The following is a 21392-nucleotide window of genomic DNA, read 5'->3' on the forward strand; positions in this document are numbered from 1 at the left end:
AAGCACTGCTTATTAATATTTTATTGGTGACAAAACAGTTTAAAACAAATTGACCCAAAATCAAAGTTACATTGCCTTGGTGCAGACACACCAGCTGGTAAAGCTCAGAGGATCGACTGCAGGGGGAAGGCAAAGCGAACAGCAAGGCCAGGGCCAGGCATCCCAAGCAGGTGGGGCAGCTGTGAGCCAGAGTGGGAACCCCACTCACGGCTGCACCCTCAGGCAGCTACCTAAGAAGAGCAGGCCTGGGCAGCCTAAGCAATGGGAATAAACAAGGTCTCTGCTGGCACAAGCCAGACCAAGGCTTGGGACACTGGGGCCCCAGCAGGCAGAAATGGCCCCAGCCTGTGGATGGCTGGGGGCTGGGGTGGAGTGGGGTGGAGTGGGGTGGGGGCAGCTCTCCCCACAGACACGCAGTTGCTGATAGACCTGCACCCCCACTGAGCCCTGGTGCCTCTGAAACTCCACCCCCACCCCAAGCAGAACTGGCCCTGCCCCAGTCCCTGCCCCAAGAGGGGCTCTGCTGCTCACCACCGGCCTGGCCCATGGTCCTCTGGGCTGCCTGCTGCCTTCTGCCTGGTCCGCAGGGGACCTGGGGCTGCCCCATCGCCTCTGCCCCGCAGGCCTCTTGGGCCAGGCCATCCAGGCCCCTCCTGGGGGGGCCAGCGGGAACGTCCCCTGAGGGCCCCTGCTCAAGTCCTGTGCCTGGAGAGCTGCTTTGCTCGAGTCCAGTGGAGGACGTGAGGCCTCTGGACCCCGCACAGGCCACTCACTGCAAGATGGTGGTGGAAGCCCAAAGGGACGCCGTCAAATGCCTCCTGGACTCGGCCAGCGGAGCCTCTTCTCCAGCGGGGGTCTCCTGCTTAGACTGTTTCTGGAAACTTCGTGTATCTCCCAGGTCCTCCGCTAAGATTTCAGAGACAAACTTGGGAAAGTATGATTTTCCATAGGCCTTTGAATCTTTAAAAAAGAGAAACAAACAAAAAACCCAAAACACCTCTTCTTTAAACGAGAAACCCTTAGGGAACACAGGCCCTCGGGCCAGGGCGTGGCCCTGGGCAGCAAGGAGCCTGCCCAGGTGTGGACACGGGCAGCTGTTCCTGCTGAAACGTAGTCCCCTTCCGGAAAAAGAACCCAGAACAGAACAGAGGGAAGGGCTACTGTGCGCGGAGGGCGTCCCGGTCCTGGCCACTCGGGCGGGTGCGCGGGGCACAGCCTGCGGGCCGCGTGGGCCTGGCTCAGGCACAGGGGCTGCTGGGCCGGCCCCACCTCCCGCGCCCTCTCCTTCTCCTGTGCCGCGGGCCAGCGTGGGCGCTCGTCTCGGGCTTCCTCCTTCCTCCTTCCTCCTCCTCCTCCTCTCCTGTGGTTCACACAGCGGTGCTTGGTTTTAGCAGTGGAAAACAGGTATCCGTTTATTTTTATTTTTTTATTACCCAGAATAAGATGCTGATGGACTAAGCCACATAGCTTAGCTTTCCCGCCTCCACCTGTCAGGGGAGATGGCGGGTGTCAGGGGGACAGCGGTGACAGCTCCAGTCTCCCCTGTGGGGCCGATGCCAGACTAGGGACTTCCACCAAGAACAGGCTGGGGGCAACCACAAGCAGGGGGGCCCGGCCAGTGTCCACGTTCTCCCAGCAGCCAAGGGGGAGCCACACGCTGACTGCGGCCTGCAAGGCCCTGAGCGTGAATGCGGGCCGCCTTCCCAGCCACAGCCCTCCCCGCACCCCACAGGGCCAGGCCCCACCTCTGCTGGCTCCCTGCCCCCACCGAGTCTGCAGCACCCCTCCCTCTGGGGGCAGCGAGGGAACGCAGTGCACCAGGCCCAGCTTGCCTTCTAATACTGGGACAGCCCAGCCACCCCGCCATGCTGGTACGCCCGTTCTCCCTGGTACGTGGAGTCCTGGGACAGTGCCACATCAATCTGTGACTTGAACTCATCGCCAAGATAGCTGTCCTGAAAAGCAGGGTTGGGTGAGCACAGCCCTCTGGGCCATGAGTGACCGCGCAGCAGGCCGGGTAGGCCTGCCCGGGGCTCACCTGGGACAGCTCAGGCTGCGAGAGGCCGGGCTGGCTCATCTGCGAGGGCTGGCTCATGGAGATGTACCCCTGCGTCAGTGCACCCTGCGAGAAGGGCTGCGAGGCCACGTCCTGGCTGGCCTGGCTGCTAGGCAGGGTCGTCTGGCTGGGCCCCGGGAGCCCAAAGCGGTTCTTCTGGCGCCCCCCACGGCCAGTCTTGCCTTTCGGGGTGCCCCGGCCTGGAGGAGTGCAGGGCAGGGTCGTGAGACATGGCCTGCGCCCCAAGGCTCTCTGAGAGCACACAGGCTGCAGAACCCCATGCCGGCCTGACACGCACCTGCGGCCGGCCCGTTGGCCTGTCCGAAGTAGCCGGGCGGCGGCATGGGGGGCATCACCAGGTTGAAGGGGATGGGGATGTTCATGGCGGCCACGTGGCCGGGGCCTGCACCGATCATGCCCAGCTGGTCATGCGTCTGGAAGTACACGCTCGACGGACGGCCTGCAGAACAAGTACTGGCCATGCCGGGGTGCTGCTCAAGGGCCTGTGTGCATCCTGCCCCGGCGGCCCACAGGTCTCGGGAGGGACGTTACAGGCAAGGACACCGAGCCCTCTCGGCAGTTTAAAAAGCACACCCAAGAGCAGGAAGCGCCCTCAGCTCCCGTTAGAGCTCAGCCACAGGACTCAGAGGCCAGCAGGAGTGAGGCCCCTAGGAAGGGACGGCACCAGGAGGTGCTGTTGGGGGGCCGGACACCACCGACCACCCAGCTGGAGCAGCAGGCAGCAGACACGGGCCAGGGCCAGTGCCGAACCGCTGCAGCCCAGCCCGGGGGAGCAGGGGGCCTGCCTGCCCAAGGGCTCCCTGTCCAGCAGGAAGCAGAGCAGGGGAGTGAGGCCCTTGCCAACACACCCGGGCAAGGCTCAGGGCAAGGTGGCCCCAGGGCTTCATGGAGGCCACTGGGCGGCAGGAGCACAGCCTGCCCAAGCACTCACCCTGGCTGCTGCGGTCATACACTGACCCGGGGATAATGGCCTCCCGGGCGTCGTACATAGCAGTGGTCATGAAGCGGGCACCCTGCGGGCGACAGACGAGCACCCTCTGTCAGCACGGGGACCCAAGGGCCCCTGCGGGGTCCCCCGTGGAGCCAGCAGCAGTGGGAGGTGTGCGTGCACCCACCGGGTTGATGGTGTTGACCAGCTTGCGGGGCTTGCTGAACTGCATGAGGCTCTCGCGCAGGTTGTTGAGGGGTCCCTCCACCAGCACCTTCTGCTCCTTGAAGTAGTTCAGCAGGTGGTTCCACAGCGGCTGCTTCGACAGTGCCTTGGGGTTGCCCACGATGATGACGCCGTACCTGTAGTGTGGGCCATGCCGAGGGAGGGAGGTGGGCCGTGAGCACGTGCCGTGGGGGTGGGGGGCGGGCAGACTCTTGGAGGGTGATGCTGGCCGCCTCCACCACCCACCCAGCGCCCCCGGCCACTCTGGTGCCCCAGTGCTGGGACATGGAACCGCCCACACCCAGACAGCCACGCGTGGCTCTCAGGACTGGCACCACTCTCAGGTCTACTTCATGGCGGTTTTCCAGATGCTTCCTCCACAAGGGCAGACGCACCAAACACCCCCAGGCAGACAGGCCCCGGCCTGAATGGGGAAGGCAGCTACACCTGCCCCAGCTCGAGGACCCTGCCCCAGCTCGAGGACCCCGCCCGGCTGTGCATCTGGGACCCAACTGCCAATGGGCACCAGAAAGGAGAGCTCGGAGAGACACAGGTCAACCAGGAGGGCCCAGAACCTTTGCACAGCCAGAAGCAAGGCTCAGGCCTCCCCGGGGCCTGGCGCGCCTGCAAGCTTTAACCCAGCACCCACGGCTGTCAGGACCAAGCGCAGCGGGGACTGGAGGAAAGGAGGGCGCGCAGCTTCTGGCCTCCTCATGGCACCACATCCCATCAAAAGGAGCCCGGCTGGCGTCCCCGCACCTCGCTCTGGTGAGGGCCACGTTAAGGCGCCGGGGGTCGTTCAGGAACCCGATTCCCTGGTGCTCATTCGCCCTCACGCAGGAGAGGATGATGAAGTCTTTTTCACGTCCCTGAAACGCGTCTACACTGGCGATTTCCACCTCCTGGGGGGGAACCACCATGAGCCAGCGGGCTGCGCTAGGGCCAGAAGCCAAACACAGGCTTCCTCCCAGAACACCCACTGTCCAGCTCAGTGGGCAGCCTCCGGGCAGCTCCACCGGCCACGCACTGCCCTCCATCCCTGGCTGAGAACGTTCAACTTATTTCTTAACCATGGCCACCCACAACCTGGCAATAAAACCACACCTGCCCGTTCACAGGTGACCTGCATGAAGACAGGAGCCCCCTGCAATGCCATCACCCAGGCATCACTGCTTCCCCTTTGGCTCGTGTTCATGCACCCCAGCAGCGGCTCCCAGCACCTGGTAGAGCTTGGTGTGCAGGGAGCCGCTGAACTGCATGTACTGCACCAGGTAGGAGCGCTGGCCCTCATAGGGCGTGATGATGCCAATCTGGTCTGGCTTGGCACCCGCCTTTAGCAACTTCGTCGTGATCTTTTCCACATTCGCAGCTTCCGTCCTGCAGTGCAGTGTCCGTGCTCAATCACTGAAGCCCCGGGGCGGCCGAGCACCACGCCCCCACCCACAGCACCCGTGCGGGGTGTCCTTGTGCTTCACCAGAGGAACCGTGGGGACAGAAAGGGCCCCAGGGTCCACCTGACGTGGACACAGGCGGCTAACGGGGCGCAATGCGGGAGTGACGTGCTCGGGGGCAGGGAACGAGGAGGGACGCAGCCACCCCGCACACCTGTTCAAGTAGGAAGTCCCCGAGCTGGCAATCTCCTCCTGGCCCTGCGTCACGTAGAAGAACATGGGCTTGTCGGGTTGGGGCCACTGGAAGTCAAATCCCTTTTTTACACGATCCGCTGCAGTGGGGAGAGAAGCACCAACATCGGCTCTTGAGAAAGCTCGGCAGGCCCAGCCCCTCACACAGGGGCTCACAGCACACTCTGCTTGGGGCTCTCCGGGGAGACACTCCTTCCTTCCAGAAGCTCCGTCGCTGTACCCTAAAGGCCCCACAAGCCCTGAAAGGGGTTCTGCGCCGTCCCCTGCCTGGCAATCACAGCCCTGTCAGTCACCCTAGGGTCTGCGGGTAGACAAGGGTGGTGACAGGGCCCCCGTCCTGGGCCTAGTGACCACTGCTGCCTACCGTCCACTGCCATGCCTCATTTCCAAGCTCCTCGCCATTCTTGGCTCCCTGCACCTCCACGGGAAGACAGCTCGAGTTCACACCCACCTGCCCACAGCTTCGGGAATGCCAGCCGGACTGTGCCCAGTGAGAAGGCACCCTGCTCGCCCCACCCCAGCTGGGCTTGGCGCAGAAAGCCTGATATGCAGGGACAGTAAGAAGAAAGGCCAGCTTCCTGCCTGAAGATGGTTGGGTAATGATACCACTTTCATAATGTAACCGTGATTGTGAAAACCTCGTATCTGGTCCTGCTCTGATCCAGGGTACTGACAGGCGGTTACGCTAACTATGATACCCACTTTGGGTGGCTCCAAGTGTACTGTTTGCTTTTTAAGTAAAAATATTAAATAACAATAATAACAATAGGGAGATGAGGAGTAAAATAAACTGAGCAGATGGAAACACTAGAGGTCAGTGAGGAGTAAGAGGTATGAGATATGTGGGCATTTTTTTCATTTCTTTTTCTGGGGTGATGTAGATGTTTAAAAACGACGATGGTGATGGACACAGCTGTGTGATGGCCCTGTGAGCCACTGACCACACTCCACATATGGACTGCGTGTGTGTGACGATCTGTCAATAAAAATAAATTAAAAAACCCCCGCTGATAACAACTCTGCGATGTGTGTGGGTGACGCGGCTGCGAACCTGCCCATGAGCTCCGAGGGAGGGCACCCGCACCAGAGCTGCCGAGCCCTCGCCCCGCGATGGGGACGTCCCCACACTGCAGTGGGGGACCACACACGGATGGCTCTGCACTCAACGGTCCAGCTCTCTGCAGATTCTGCTACTTGCTGTAGTTTAAAACTAAGAAATTTCACAACATTTAGTAACTCCTTGAAAGATAAGAACTAACATACTGTGTTGTTATACTAGTGAAAAATAACTACACTTCAGAAAAAGTGAATTTCCCGAGAATGGCCTTGTTTCCTGTGCCTGCCTCTGTGGGGTATCCCATGCCAGGCACTGGAGTGGGGACAGGGGGGCGGGGGATAAGGGGGCAGCTAGAGCGATGGGGAGCCTCTGTGGGGTCGGGTGGGCTCAGCTGGGAAGCACCCACTACACGCCGCACGCCGACCCAACCCTCAGCGGCACAAACGCTCTGCCCGTCACCTCCAGCTCGAGGAAGGGCCTCGCCACCGGGAAGCTGCAGGGGTTACAATGGCAGTCGGGAATTCCCCCAAGCCCTCAGCTTTGACTTAATCCTTGCATTTTATCTCTGGTTCCCAACTCTGTCAGCAGCTTTCCTTGAAGCATCAGAATCATGCTTTGGCCATTTACGAGAACCAGCGTGGTTTGTCCACCAGCCCATCTTTCAAATAACTCCAATGCCGCACGAGTGTTTCCTGTGGATGCGCTACCCCGCGACCTGCACTGCCACGAGCGCTGAGGTTGGACCCGACACGGCTCTCCCTTCTTCGCCCCCACACGCTGCTGCCCACTCCCCCGACCCTGCGGCCCAGCGTCTGCAGGTACCTGCGGTGACGCCGTTCTGGAGCGAGCCCTCGTAGAAGATGTTGGAGGGGAAGGCGCTGAGTGCAGGGTGCATGCGGTACTGCACCTGCAGGCGGATGGGGCGGATACCCAGCACCACCAGGCGCTCGAACAGCGACTGTGACAGCCCGGCCTTGGCCGCCTTCTTGCACATGACCACAGGGCCCAGCTGGCAGTGGTCCCCCACCAGGATGAGCTGCAGGCGAGAGGGCAGTCGGGTGTCAAGGGCTGGATGACCACCCTTAGGGGCAGGGTTGCCATGTCCGTGCAGGCTGAAAGCACGGCTCAGTCGGGGGAAGACTGCTCACCCGCCCCCCACGCAAACGCCACAGGCCATGGGGCTCACCCCGGCCTCCCTCCATGGGGGGGTGCAGGTGACAGCCAGCGAGCCCACCCAAAGGCTTCGGTCACCTGCTTGGCACCCAGGACCACAGGCACCATGCACTCGGGCTCTGTGGCCTGCGTGCTCTCGTCGATCAGGATGGAGCGAAACTGCATCTTGGCGAGCCGCGGGTCACCAGCGCCCACACACGTGCAGCAGATGACGTCTGCATTCTGGGGGGACAGGCAGCAGCTGACACCCACGTCTCCAGGGCACCACGACCGCACCACCCCCCGACTGCAGGCGGGCAGAGGCCGTGCCCGACACGGTCCCACTCCGGCCAAGGGGCCTCAGAGAGAAGCGGCTCCTCACTGAAAACACGTGCAAGCCAAGGCTTCTCCCGTGTGGATACTACGGAAACGCTGGGGAGCGCGTCTGGGAGCTGCCTGGGCTCGGGGACTGAGGAAGGGCAGGAGGGTTGCCAGTGACTGGAGGCGAGCTGCAGGCCCGAGAGCGGAGAGGGCGGGAAGGCAGCAAGGACAAGAGAAAGCCACCGTGCAGCGCAGTCCCAGTCCTGCTGAGGGGGCAGGGCACGAAGGCTCAACCAGATCCTTTTGCCAAAATGAAAGAAAGAACTGGACTCCCAGGATGCAGGGCCTTCCGGCTGCCAGGGGACTCACCATGAGCAGTTCCCGCTCTGCCGTGCGCTTCAGGGCCCGGTACCGCTTCTCGTCGGCTGATGACAGCTCTCCCGTCTCGTCTTTGAGCTGCTGTAGCTTCTGCAGCTCAGGCATGCTAGAAGAAGACCCCCGGGCGCGGTGAGGACCCTGTCAAGGCCATGTCACGGCCACGCCCCGGCCGGCTGCCCGCTTACCTGTCCATGTTGCGGATCTGGTTGTGCAGCGCCAGGAAGGACACGGGTGAGTCGATGGCCTCCCGGCTCTTGGCGCACAGCCGCACCACCTTGAGCCCCGTCTGGTGGATCTTCTCCGTCAGCTGGTCCACGGCGATGTTGCTTGGTGCGCAGACCAGCACAGGCCTGGAACACAGCACAAGCCCCAGTCGGCAATCCCATGAAGCCAGGGCAGCTAAACCCAGTCCAGCATCGCCCATCAGCCCTCCACCCCAGCGGCAGTGTGGGGGCTGCCACAGCGCCTCCGTCCTCTCAGCCCCACCACACAATGCTTCCCAAGAGCAGGACGCCAGAGGCGACAGGACAGGCCTGGGAGGATGCAGCCTTTGCGGCCGAGTCACGGCACCCTCATGAGCTCCCTCCCCAGCGCCCGGCCTACCCGCTGCCCTGCCGGGCCAGGTGGTACACGATGGTGGCCGACGTGACTGTCTTGCCCGTGCCGGGTGGTCCCTGGATCAGGCTCAGCGGCCTCTGCAGCACTGTCTTCACGGCGTAGACCTGCAGAGGCGAGCACCATCAGCGTCACAGTGAGACGTCAGTGGATGGGGAGACCCCGGCCCAGACTGCGCCACCCCCGGGCCAGGTGAGGACCTGCGAGTGGTTGAGGTCAGGAAGCCCCTGCGCTGTGAAGCGCTTGGGCAGCTGGCACTTGATGATCACGTCTTCCACCTCGTGGCCGAGCAGCTTGTGGTAGATGTAGCCAGACACGGAGGTCTCATCCACTGCGAAGGTCTTCAGCGCGCTCTGCATCCTGGGGGAGTACGCGGCTCAGGCACAAGCGGCAGCAGCCTCTGCCCATGTCTCGTGGGGGTGGGCGCAGACGGTGGCGGTCCACCCTGGGTGGGTGGACCTACCTGTCAAACGAGGTCGACTTCCACACGAAGTCCACCTGAAAGTTGTGTGTCACCTCCACGGGTGCGCCCACGCTGCTGCGCAGCTCGATGGCGATCTCGTCGCCATAGTCTGCGTAGCTGAGTCAAGGGGGCATCCTCGGCAAGGGCCAGCCCCCTCCATGGGGAGCCAGCGGGAGGCGCTGCAGTGGAGCGGGGGATTCCGTCTGCCTCGGTACCCCAGCAAGGTCCAGGGCATGTGCACACGAGCCCCTCACCACCATGTCCAGTAGCCACTGTCCCACCACTGACCACCTCGTCCCTCAGCAGATCCCTGCTGCCCTCCACCTGCTCACCCCCAGGGGCCCAGAGTCTTGTGAACAGAGACCCCCCCCCCCACCCCATGAGCAGCCACCAGGGCTCAACTCCCAAGGAATCAGCTCCAGCCACAATAGCAGAGACCACACCCGGAAAGGGGCCCAGAGGCTTTCAACAAACAGGGAGGGCCTGAGGGAGGCCCCAGCCCACGAGAGAAGCCCCCCTCAGACTCAGCTCATGGGCATCTAAGGTCCTGACAACCCACACTGGCTGCATGGCCTCGAGAACTCATCGAGAAGTGGGGTGACTGCACCTTACACTGGAGGGTCACAGGGCCCTCTGATCACATAGCCAGCATGGGCCCCTGTCCCTGCCCACCACAAGCAGGGCCTGTGAGCCACGCACCCACAGGGGCAGCCTTGGCAGGTGTGAGCAGGTGCAGCAAGCCCACCCCTTCTCTGACCAGCAGGCCAGGGCCCCGTGGTCGGCCATCCTGGCCCAGCCCCCATATGCCGTGTCCAGTAATGGCCATGAGGGCCCCCCACAGAGGCCCAGGTGCTTGACTCTCCCCACAGCCCAGAGGGCTGTGCCCATGCCCCCTAGCCCCGCGTGAAGGATACTGTCAGGGACCTTGATGACGTGGCCTATGCCCTTCCAGAGGGGCGCCAGGTCCCCCTTGTAACGCAGGCAGATTTCGTCACCCTGCATGAGCCGCATGTCTGGGGAGAGACAGCGAGAGGGTCAGCGCGCCAGGAGCCCTTGCCACCTCAAGGAGGGTGAGGCGCGAGGCGCTGGGCGGGCCACGGAGGCTAGGCTACTAGTCACAAGTATGTTAAAACTTAGAATCACCTCTTAACCAAATTATGACTAAGTCCTCATTACCAGAGTCAGTCTTGGGCAAGGTGAAGTAGGCGATTCTCTTCTTGTTGAGCCCCAGGTCCCACCTGACCGTGATGTTGTCCTGAGTCTGAGAACAGGAGAGAGACGGGCGTCAGGTGCAGACAGAGACCCTGGCTGCAGGGCCGGCGCGGGAGAGGCATGTGGAGCTAGGGCAGGGAGGGGAGCTGGCTGCAGAGGGCAGGGCCAGGCTCTCGCCACTTTCAGGGGCACATCTGCAACCTGGCCCTCGGGCTACTGCAGTCAGCTCCTGGGACTGCCGGCCAGCACCAGGGGTTCTTGCCAGGGGGGCTTTGTTGCATTTTAACCAGTAAACGGCCTGATGTTTCTCCCTGAGGCTCGCCAGTGAACTGGGCATGTCCACACAGGGTCCAGCTGAGAAGGCAGTACGGCGCCTCTGCGAAGGGGAAGCCTCCCTGGCTGAGGGTGCTTGGTGCCCGCGCAGCCCACTCCACGGGCCCCACCTGGGACTCCTTGAGCTTCTTGTCATAATCTGCCTCCAGCTTGACGAGAGGCCCAAAGATGTTCTGGTACTGGTAGGCGTCCTCGTAGCGCAGCAGCACGTGCTGGGGCTCCTCATCCACCCCTGGTTTCTCCAGGTCCTCCAGGGTTGCAGAGGGGTTCTCCTGGAAGACAGGACCCCACACGCTCTCCTTCCCCACTGGATGGTGAGTAAGCCAGTGCCCAGCAGCCACGAAGACAGTGTGCACTCAAACCAGACGAAAGGACCCCATGGCTTCCAGGAAGGAGCCGACCCAGGGCTTAGAAAAGGGGGGTAAAGCAGCATCCCCCCCCCGCCTGCTCCTCAAGGGAACAATGAAATAAGCTTGGCAGCCTGGAAGTGAACGGGAAAGGGACCCTGCTACACAACACTCCCACTTGTACTCAAGATGAAAATACATTCGCATCGGCTACTTCTTATCATGCCAGTGCCTAATTAAAATTCCTAGTCTGGTCATTAAAACTTTTGGCAAAAGGCTCAGCAGTGAGCCTTAGGGCTGGGGGGCGGCTCCTGAGTGGGGTGGGAGGAGGCGGGCCCCCAGGGATGCTCCGATGGGCACCCAGCGCCTCGCCCTGCGTGGAACAAAGCCCTTGCAACCCAGGTGGGGCCCCACCGGGCCACTCCACAGGTTGCTGTCCCCTGAAGCGCGTGGAGCAAGCCGGCCGATCGTCCCCTTGGGGATGCGAGAGGAGCAGTCCTGAGGGGGGTACCCCACATGCAGCTGCCCGGTCCTCCCCTGCCCCACCCACGGGCCGCACCTTCCAGAGCTCCTCCAGCTTGTTGATCTGCTGTGCCGTGATCTGCCGGGCACGCAGCTGCTCCTGCTCCGAGGGGATCTTCACCAGCCAGGACAGGAAGCAGCGGTCCTGGATGAGGGGCTGCCACTGGGAGCTGTCCCAGTTGATGTCCTTCAGGCTGCTCTGGCTGGCACAGGGCTGCCTGCGGATGCAGGACACACTCACCACCCCGCCGGCCCCAACTACCCAGGACTCCTGCGTCACCTGGTCACGTGCTTCCCACGCTGTCGGAGGCACTCACTGCCCACTCAGTGGTGAGAAGCAGAGCTCACGTCCCTGCACACTTGCACTCTGAACCCTCAAAATGCACAATGCGCTTTATACTGACAGAACTGCTTCCACCACTTAACCGGACGCACCCCGGGGAGCTGACTGCATTCCCTACTCCGGCAAGCCCAGGCCCCGGACACCCCTTCCCGGGCACGGCCGAGCCCCCGTGCCCCAGCCCCCTGCTGTCAGGACCAAGCCCCCGACCGGGTCAGGGCCCCCACCTGCACAGCAGCACCACCACCGAGTCGGCCTTGGCCGGGATGAAGCCTAGCAGGAAGACATTGCGGCAGCCGCAGTTGTAGCACTCTAGCACCGTCTCCCCCAGCGGCCCGTCCTTGTGCAGGGTCACCTCTTTGCATTTTGCCCTCACGAGGTGATTTACAATGTGGCTGAAACCAGGAAACAACCCAGAGTTAACACCAAACCCTGGCCTCTCACTGCTTCCAGCGCTCTGGCGCGTTCCGGTGCGGGCGGTCACGGCCCATTAGCAGAGGCGGTCACACCTCCTCCACCTGGCGCCCCAGAGACCGGCGGCTCCCCCAACGCCCCCAGCACGCACAAGCCCCATCCTGGCTTGAACGTGGTCCAGCAGCTCCTGCTTTCCTAAGGCCTCCGAGGAGGATGCCACAAGAGGCCTCTCGCCCTATGCCCTGAAGGCCTCACGGCCGCTCCTCTCCACACAGCACCCGTGCCTGCTTCCAGGTGCAGCAGCCCCTGCAGGTGGGCGGAGGCCCCACCTCCCGGAGGTCACCAACCCTCTTGGGGCTGGAGGAACTGGTGGGTAGGGCGGGAGGCCCCCAGGAGGGCAGCCTCTGCTGTGCCCCCAATTCCACAACCCAATTCTGTAAACCACAGCCCCCTGGGCCCCCCAACTCCAGCCCGCCCTCAGGGACCCAGGAGCTCGTCTGAGGCACTGTGGCTGACAGCACAGTTGCCACTGGCACCCCAGGTCCCAGCTCTGGACACAGCCACCCCAGGCCTCTGCCCGCTGGGGGGGGGCTCCCCTCCCCACAGCCCTGGACCTTCCACCACAATCACCTGTTTTCTCCTGGCCTGCTTTTCCTTGCCCACCTCACCCCCTAAGTCCCCTGAGAGCTAACAGCTTGCACAAAACATGAGTGTTTGTTGACTCCAGCTTGTTTTTCTGAGAGGCCCTTTGCTTGATTCCTTGTTCTTGGCTGAGCTGACCGGAAACGGAGGTGGCCGGCTATGTGCACTTTTGTTTAATTGCTTTTCCTGCTGGAAAGGAATGAGCACACAGAGCTGCAGTGCCCCAGCCCATCCTGAAAACGGGATGCACGTGTGCTCCAGGCTGCCCGGAAAGTGCCTGTCCTCTCTACCAGCCCAGCGCATGGTACCAGCAGATGTCGGCACTCTCCTCCCAAGCCGGGCAGAGAGGCTGCCCACGTGGCCAGTAGAGGTGAGCTGGTGGTATGACCTACCACTCTGCCACTTTAAGTCTCCAGAGATGGGAGTCTTGGGGCAGCGCTGGGCATTCCGGTCAGCCTGGGTGGGAAGGCCCAGCCAGGCAGCAGCTGTGCCCCCAGAAGCTGTGCAATAGCCAAGTGGTCCGTCTCACCCGAAGTCCTGCGGCCGATGCTGATCGACAGCAAGAAGAGGTGCAAGGGCCACACGCTGGGGCTCCGCCGCGTGGGCTCTGCCCACAGCCTCCCCGGGCCACCTCCCCGGGCCCCGAGGTCCCTCTGGCCGGGGCGGGCCAGCAGTTCACCTCACGCAAGAACATAGTGAAAATCTGGGCCAAGAATGAAGCCAACCCCACGCGCATGTGAGAAGAGTCACAGAGGACAGACCAGGCAGGAGGCGAAGGTGTTCCCAGGCCACCACGTGGCTCCCGCGGCACCTCTTGCCCACTGCCCGCACTCCCCGCAGGCCACCTGCCCGGGCCTCTACCTGCCGGAGGTGTTCCCGCGGCCGTTGCAGAACCACTTCTTGCTGGCGTTGCAGTAGACCACGCAGGCGGGGTCGTGGATCCCGCAGTAGCTGGAAAGCAAGACACCACCGTTCAGCCTGGAAGGCTGCGCTCCCAAGTGCGTGAGGCAGTATGTGAGACTCTTTCATGGCGTTTTTAAGTCTTGCGTTAAACACATACTCAAACCCAACAGTGCTAATAACAGATCCTCATAAAACAGAAGACAAGGCAGAAGCGAGGTGTGCTGGGAGCCACCAGGAGACCCCGGGCTGCGCAGGCCACTACCCCGGGCTTGCAGTCTCGGAGGCACATCCTCCCCATGGGAGCAACACGTGCAGGGCCGAGGGGACTGTGTTCCAGGACGGGCGCGGACCCCGCGTGGGGACCTCTCCAGCCACCCAGAGGGCCACCACACACACACAGCAAGCGGCCTGCCAGGACAGGGGCATCTGTGCACTCATCAATTAACGTGAGCAAAGCGCAACTCCAGGAAAAGGAAAAGCCCTCCCTGAGCAGCGCGCTGCCACCTCTCTCGACCTCGGTTTCCTCCCATGTGTGCCGGAAACAAGGACAGCCCGGGCGGGCCTCCTCAAAGACCCGGGGCTCACCTGCACGCGTGCACGGGGAGGTCCTTCGTGTAGTACGTGTCTTCTTCGTCCTCCTCAAAGTTCAGCTCGGCCAGCAGCTGGCTGGTCTTGGCCACGCCATCGTCCACGGCCCCATTCTGCAGCACGCCCTCGGGCCCGCCGACCTGCATAGAGCGGCACGTCACCTGTGAAGCCCCGGCCGACCCACAGGGGCGCCTCTCACCTCCTCGACCCCCCCACCTAGGCCTTGTCCTTGCCGGCCGCAGAGCCATGGCCATGTCCAGGTGCAGCAGGGGACACTTTGCCACGCCTAGGGGAGAGTCTCACCAGTTGCACAGGGACAGCGACGCCCCATCACGCAGGCGTCACCCTCAGCGAGTCCCTCTTGGACCCTCTCCAGGCATCACTTCCCGCACTCCCTCCATGGGCCCCTCCCACCCAACCCCTCACGGGGCCCAGCCAGACAAGGGGGCAGGCAAGAGCCCCTCAGGCCTGGGACCCCTGCCGAGGCACTGCTTCCCCCTAGTGCCCTCAGAGGGATACCCCCACCGGCCCAAACCACTGTCAGCTCGGCCTTGGACGCACAGGCCACCTGCCGAGACCCAGCACCCACCCGGCCCCACCCCGCATCCTGGGCCTTGGCCTCGACTGCAGTTCTAGTAATGGAGTGACCCGGCGAACGGCAAGGAACCAGGCCACGCGGCGGCGTGTGAACTTCGCATTGCTGTCCCTCGATTCCCAAACCCTTCCCCACGACCCCCAGGTCCTCCAGATGCCTGCTCCAGTCCTTCCCTCCATACTGGGGTGGGGTGAGCCCCTGCGCCCACGGTTCCGCCTGTGCCAGCCCAGGAGGGAAAGGCCCCAGGCGTGCACCCCTCCACTGCTCTCAGTGCTTCCTTCCCTGAGTTGCCACCAGTGAAGGGCAGAGAGAAGCCTGCACCCAGTGCCTGGCCAGCCCCGGACCCTGCGGGCTCATCAGCAAGGCACAGAGACAAGGGTCCGTGCCACCCTCTCCCACCTACCCAGCCTCCCTGCCCCACTCCTGCCTCTGTCCCGCTCGCTCTCTCCCCCACGCTCTCACCCTCTGCCCACCACTTCTGGGCACAATGCAAAACTGACAGCTGTAGCCAGGTTGTTCGCTTCCCCTCCAATCACTGAAAGAGTCGAGACACATAGTATTGCAACAAGATGTGACCTTGGAAGGGATAATGAAATGTGTTAAAACCCAGCCCTGAGCCAGGACGCCAGGGCCCCGGGTCCCTGTGGGCAGCACCCCGCTCTGGCCCGGACTCCCGGACCCTGCACTGCCTGCACCTGGGGTCCCGAGTCCGCCAAGGCCGTGGGTCTCTGTCCCCACCTCCGCTCAACCCGCAGTACAAGGGCATGTCCCTACTCAGCACCTTTCAGGCGGCCATGAGGTGGGGTGCCTGGCACCCTGCTTGGGGACTGGAATCGCATGCTGTGAGCGCAGACGCTGCAGATGGGGGTCTGTGAAGCCAGCCTGGTGCTCACATGTGGAGCCGGCCCGACTAGCGCCTGCCGCGGCCTGGCCTCTGTGGCCTTCAAGTCTCGCTCCACGGCCCTCCCCGGCAACTCCCCAACCTGAAGACATCCCCATCCCTTGGCCTTGCAGTCACCATCCCTTCCCCAGGGCCCCGCTCGAGGGTTCCCCTCCCTGCCACGACCCGGGCACTGAGGGCAGGCCGGCACCAGGGAGCCCCAGGGCCACAGCCCAGACACCGAGAGGGAGGGACCATCCTTAGGCCTCGATGCCAAGGTTTTCTTAGAGAGGAACGGGCAGCCCCTTTCTGTGGGGGTGCTGCAGGGGGCCTCACCAGGGAACGCACCCCCCCACGGCCCTGCGCCCATGCACCGCAGATGACGCCCCAGCCTCCTCCGGAGAAAGCCCAGCCGTGTGTGACTGTGCGACGCTGGTGGAGGCCACCAGCCAAGGTGCCATGGCAGGGGCTGCTCTCCACACAGTCCCGCTCCCCGGTGTCCCGGCCTGGGTCTGCTCAGACCTTGGGGCCCACAGGCTGCCGGCCAGTGAGCCATACTTGGCGCGGGCCCTCTCCATCATCCTTGCTGGGACCGGCTGCTGCCTTGGCGCCAGGGACCCGACCCCAGAAGGGGTTGCCACTGCCCAGGCGCCGCTGCCCAGCAAACAGAGAGGCTGGGCCATGGGAAAGGGGTGCCCATGTCCACCCGCCGCAGCAGGGCGACGCACGAGACGCCCTTCTTCTCTCCAGGCGCTCGTAGTCAACCCAAGGCCAAAGCTTGCGGCCTGCTGTGGGTCCAAGGATCCTGGGCGGGTGCAGGTGGAAGAAGACAGGAGAGGGGACAGGATAGCAGGCTGGGCTTCGGGCTGGCTCTGGGGGTCACGTGCTGGGGGCAGGTTCCACCCCCAGGCCGGGGCACTGCATGCACCAGGAGCTCCCCGTCATGGGCTGTGGAAAAGGGGCACCCACACGGCCCAGGGGTAAAACAGGTGTCAATTTCTGTGCCCACGCAGGCAGTCCAGGCCCCAAAACCCAGCTCAGGCCCTGCTGCTCTCATCTACACAGAGAAGCCCGTGCCGGCCACAGGCCCCCAGGACCCAGCACCCCGCTCATCAGGGGGGAACGGGCTCTACTCTCAAAACCACCTGGAAGTGAACCACTAAGGGACAGGCCGACCCTGGGGTTCCCCTACCCTACTCTTTCCTGCCTGCCTGGACTGTCCACACTGCCATGACAGTCAGACATCCTCTGCTCCCCAAAAGCCTGCAGAGGGGGTCCCGCCGGCCCCTCATTCCCAATGGCTGCTGCCCCCGCCCAGCCTGAGCCCAGGGATAAGGCCGTTGATACGAGCTCCTCTTCCAGCCCCGGTCCCCTTCACAGGGGCCTCTCGGATGCCATCACTGCAGGTCTGTGGCCCCCCTTGGCCCCAGGACACAGGGCCAGAGACAGCAGCAGGGCCTGACCTGGGTCTCAGAGCCTGGGCTGGAACCCTGCTCCCGCATGTGACCCCCAGGGCCAGCACTGTACCTGCAGATGCAGTCCTGGACCGGCCAGGCCCTGGCAGTACCCTGAAGGCCCATCCTCGCCTAGAACCGCCCTATAAACAAAGCGTCCCTGCAGAGAGCCATTCCATCCTTTGGGCCCCCTGCTTGCTGCCCCCACCCTCTCAGCACACCCCAGCAGGTGAGGCAGTTCATGCCATTCTCTGGTAAAGCAGCTGCCCTGGCAGCACCCTCCAGGCCCGCAGGGCTGGGGAGAGGGAGTTGCAGAGAAGGGGGCCGAGGCTGGACAGGAGCCATAGCCCTTGCCCATTTCTGGAGTGACAGGCCACCACCGAGCAGGGGTCCAGCGGGGTCACAGGGCCAACTCTGCTGGCTGCACCACACATCGGGTGTGAGGTGGACTGAGCCCGAGTTTCCACATCACTTGGTTGACCAAGTGAGAGAGAAAAGATGAGCAGGAGCAGAAACAGAGGGGAGAAAGGAAAGAACAGAAAGCATGAGCAAAACCCCAGTGCGGCCCTGTCAGCTGCTAAGACTTGCTGAATTATACACTTCGAATCAAGAAATGGTATGTAGTCACACCTCCAGAAAACTGCTAGAGACGGGGGACACAACTCTGACCGAGTGAGCGCCCCAAAGACAGGAGGGCAGGACAATTACCCAGATCAGGACCAACTCAGAAAAATAACAACTAAGACACCTAGAGAGCCAGAGTCTGCCCCAGATAGGGGTTGTGGGCGGAGGGGCTCCAGGACCTGAGCCCCCCGTGGTGGTGGTCAGAGGCAGGAGCCCCACTTGGGAGAGTAGCTATGCATAGAGGCTCCTCAACCACCGCTGTCCCCTGGGGGCTGGGGGTTCAGGACAAGCAGGTGCCCAGAAAAGAGTCTTCCCGCTTCTGCCCGGACCCAGGCCCACGCTTTCACACTAGACGCGCAAGGGCCTGACGAGTGCCAGGCTCACTCTGTAAACAAGAACTCTGAGCCGGCACGGGCCCAGCCGGGTCCCCCATTTGCCCTCCCATCCCAGCAGCTCTCACCCCACCTTCAAGGTTTTACATGAAAATCACCTGGGCACAAACTGGACACAGTCAAGATTGACTTCAAAAGTGGCTGTACGTTGGAAAAGTCTGGAAGTTCCTCAAACACTTGCAGGGTTACTGTGTGATCCAGCAATTCTACTTCTACGAATACACCGAGAAGTGAACACGGGCACGCACGCGGAGAAGGGCACAACTGTTCACAGCAACACCACATGCCCAGCAACCGATGGACATGATGGATGATCCCTTAGCCATAAAAAAGGGTCGAGTCTGGACCCACCTACAACACGAGTGGACCCTGAAAGCACAATGGGGCTGAAAGCAGCCAGATGCCGACGGCCACACGGTATATGATTCCACACACAGGAAAACAAGAGTCTCCTCCTGACTCCAAAGGGTACCAAAGCGGACAGGGGCAGCCGGGGGCTGGGACAGAGTTTCTCTGGGATGATAAAAATGCTCTGGAACTAGACAGAGTGGCTGATGCTGTGAATGCCCGGAACACCACTGAGTCATTCACTTTAACTCTTGTTTTCACATGGGCAGCACCGGGAAACGAACCCAACTCTACCGCACCGCAAGCGAGAACCCTGCCTGCTGAGCCACCGTGGCCCTATCCACTTTAAATGGGTGAACTGCATGGCATGCGACGCAGACCTCAGTAAATTCGCCAAAACCCAGGAACTGAGCAGGCCCACTCATCTAAGAAGCAGAGTGGGAGGCATTTTGAGTCTTTCTGGAAGCCTCCACCAAACAACTGGTTCTGAGCACAAACAAGGAAAATCTCCCCAAACATTTTCAGCAACCAATGCCACCAACTGGCCTGAGACAGTCAACTTTCTCTCACATCCCAAATACGATCCCAGCTTCTCCTGTCCCAAATCAGGACCTCCTTCACAACACAAACGGGCCACATCCCTCCCCCAGACACAAAGGGAAAGTTAGACACCAGGAAGGTGGGGACACCCTGGGAGGAAAATACAAAGCCTAAGGTGATCCTCGTTAACTAAATGCAGCGAGGAACAAAACCTCTAGATGTCAACAGATCTGAGACCTTCGCTGCAGGTGGCCTCCCAGGGGGCATCTGAACGCCCCGATTTTGTACAGGCCTTCAGGTGCACAAACACCTTGATTACCTTGACTGAAAGAGAAGGACACGCCCAGCAATTAATCACAAACAGAACTGCAAGGAGCACACCTAGAGCTGGATGCTTCCCAGCTTCGCCGCACCGCGGCCCCGGAGCACACCCACAGAAAAAGGACGCCCTGGCCCGTCCCGAGCTATCTCACTGACTCTCCCGGGCCGAGAGTTCTCACGGGCTCGAAGTGACAAATGGAACTGCTGTCCCCACTTTACAGCCGTCAACACTGGGACTGGCGAGGGCTCTGGGGTATGAAAACGAACCTGAGACGTCCCCAGCACCCAGGTCCACCCCTATCCTTCCAGGCACACGCCCCGCGGCACCCCTGTCCCCCCGAGCCTGGATGGAAACAAAAGGGAGCACACCTGTCCCTGTGAAGCCCCGCCCCTGAGGCCTTCCATTTTAAGGAATCAGGGGTTAAAAGCAACAAGCGTGTTCCGCTTCCTTTCAGGGCTCAAAGAAAACCCAAGTGGGTGGTCTACCCACGAGTGTGACTCACCGGCCTGAACATGAACCGGCCCCCGGGGCTGGGACGCCACCGCCCTCCCCCCCGCCAAGCATGGAGGGCCCTCCCAGGACCAGGTGGGCCTGGGGCTCCCCGGGGTCGGCGGCCCTCTCCCAGCCCCGCTGCCGCCCACCGGGCAGTGAGTCCTGCTCCCCTCGCAACCAGGTCCCAACTTTGGAACACCCAGTCGGCTGTGCTCACGGTCCACGCGGAGCGAGTCGGCGCATGGGAATAAAGGCCACCACCAGCGGCCCCAGCGAGAACCAAACTCGGACCCAACTTTCCCCAGCAAGGAGCGGTTACGTAACAGGTCGGTTTCAGCAACAGGCAGCACTGCGGGCAAACAACCCGACCAGGCGCGCTCTCACCGCGGCCAGCGTGGCCGCCCCAGCGAGCCCAGGGCGCGCTCGCAGCCCCCGGGCCAGGAAAGGGGTGACTCGGTGGGTGTCCGTGAGGGTACCGCGGCCAGGGCTACAGGTGGGGGGTGGGGCCAGGCAGGGATCCCACCCAGGCGGGGCCCAAGGCAAGTCGCCCCGACACCCACTGGACAGGGCCTGAAGGCAGGGGAGGGCACCCCAGGGGGACCACCCCGACCGGACCAGCGCAGACCACGACGCAGGCCACCCACGTTCCGGCCAGGCTGCCCCGGGAACAGGAGGCCCAGAGGCCAGTTGCCCCGGGTCCGGTCGGGGGCTGCCCCAGGGGCAGGGCCCCCAATTCGGTCCCTCCGGGGGCCGGTCGCCCCAACCCGGCCAGGGAGCCCCCGGGACACGTCGCCGAGCCGGCCGGGGGCCGGGGCCGCTTCCGGCCGCCGCCATGTGCCTCACCTGCGCGTCGAGCTGTCCGGCCGCCGCGCCCGCTCCGCCCGCGCCGCCAGGGCCACCGGGACCGCCGGGGGGCGTCTGCGTCTGGCTGGGGAGGGTGAAGTCGGTGAACTCGAACTCGGAGCCCTGCGTGTCGGCGCCGAGCAGCTCGGCCTCCTCCGTGTCCAGAAAGGTGAGCGTCTGCGAGCTGGGTCCGTACGCCTCCACGCTCATGGCGCCGCCGCGCCCCACCGGGCCGCCTCCTGCCGCACTCGAGTCCGCCGCCGCGCCGAGGCCTAGGCCGCAGGCCGCGCTCCGCCGCCGCCGCCGCCGCGCGCCCCGCGCCGCCCCGAACCGTCCGCCGCCCGCGAGCCCGGCCGAGAGCGCACGCGCACCGACCCCGCGAGCCCCGCGCCGCCCGCGCCCCCCGAGCCGCCCGCGCCCCCCGAGCCGCCGAGCTCGCAGCTGCCCCGGCCGGGAACTGCCGCCGCCGCCGCCGCCGTGCGCGTGCGTGAGATCGACGCCGCCGCCGTGTGCGTGCGCAAGGCCGCCGCTGCCGTGCGCGTGCGCGAGATAGACGCAGGCGCGCGGCAACGCGCCGACGCCTCCAACCGCGCCCGGGCGCGGAGCGCCGAGCGGGAAGACGGGAAGCGCAGTGCGCACGCGCGCGGGAACCGGGCTTTCAACCGCTTTCGCGGCGGCCGCCGGCGGGCGTGGTCACGCCCCCAACCACGGCGGGGTCTCGCCCCGCGGGCGGGGCCTCAGG

General features: G+C 63.3%; 1 protein-coding gene across 4 annotated transcripts; it reads right to left on the reverse strand.

Annotated features, from left to right (window-relative positions):
* Positions 1-3: 3 nt before the first annotated feature.
* UPF1 (UPF1 RNA helicase and ATPase) lies at positions 4-20913 on the reverse strand. Of its 4 annotated transcripts, none has more exons than XM_077122097.1 (25): positions 15537-15763; positions 15218-15290; positions 14158-14300; positions 13531-13620; positions 11841-12008; positions 11311-11491; positions 10515-10676; positions 10036-10120; positions 9774-9872; positions 8860-8968; positions 8597-8756; positions 8385-8503; positions 7967-8131; positions 7773-7887; positions 7182-7325; positions 6753-6966; positions 4836-4953; positions 4451-4607; positions 3990-4132; positions 3193-3367; positions 3009-3090; positions 2355-2516; positions 2039-2256; positions 1833-1955; positions 4-1487 (listed from the first exon to the last, which is right to left on the reverse strand). In XM_077122097.1, exons 1-24 carry the CDS (start codon positions 15752-15754, stop codon positions 1836-1838), a joined length of 3420 nt encoding a protein of 1139 aa, XP_076978212.1. In that variant the 5' UTR covers positions 15755-15763; the 3' UTR covers positions 4-1487; positions 1833-1835. The 4 variants fall into 4 exon arrangements, with proteins under 4 accessions (XP_076978212.1, XP_076978211.1, XP_076978214.1 ...); XM_077122096.1 differs by having other exon boundaries at positions 10003-10120; XM_077122099.1 differs by lacking the exons at positions 15218-15290; positions 15537-15763 and adding an exon at positions 20651-20913.
* Positions 20914-21392: the final 479 nt, after the last annotated feature.

The sequence above is a fragment of the Tamandua tetradactyla genome, chromosome 11 (genome assembly GCF_023851605.1).
Source record: "Tamandua tetradactyla isolate mTamTet1 chromosome 11, mTamTet1.pri, whole genome shotgun sequence".
NCBI lineage: Eukaryota > Metazoa > Chordata > Mammalia > Pilosa > Myrmecophagidae > Tamandua > Tamandua tetradactyla.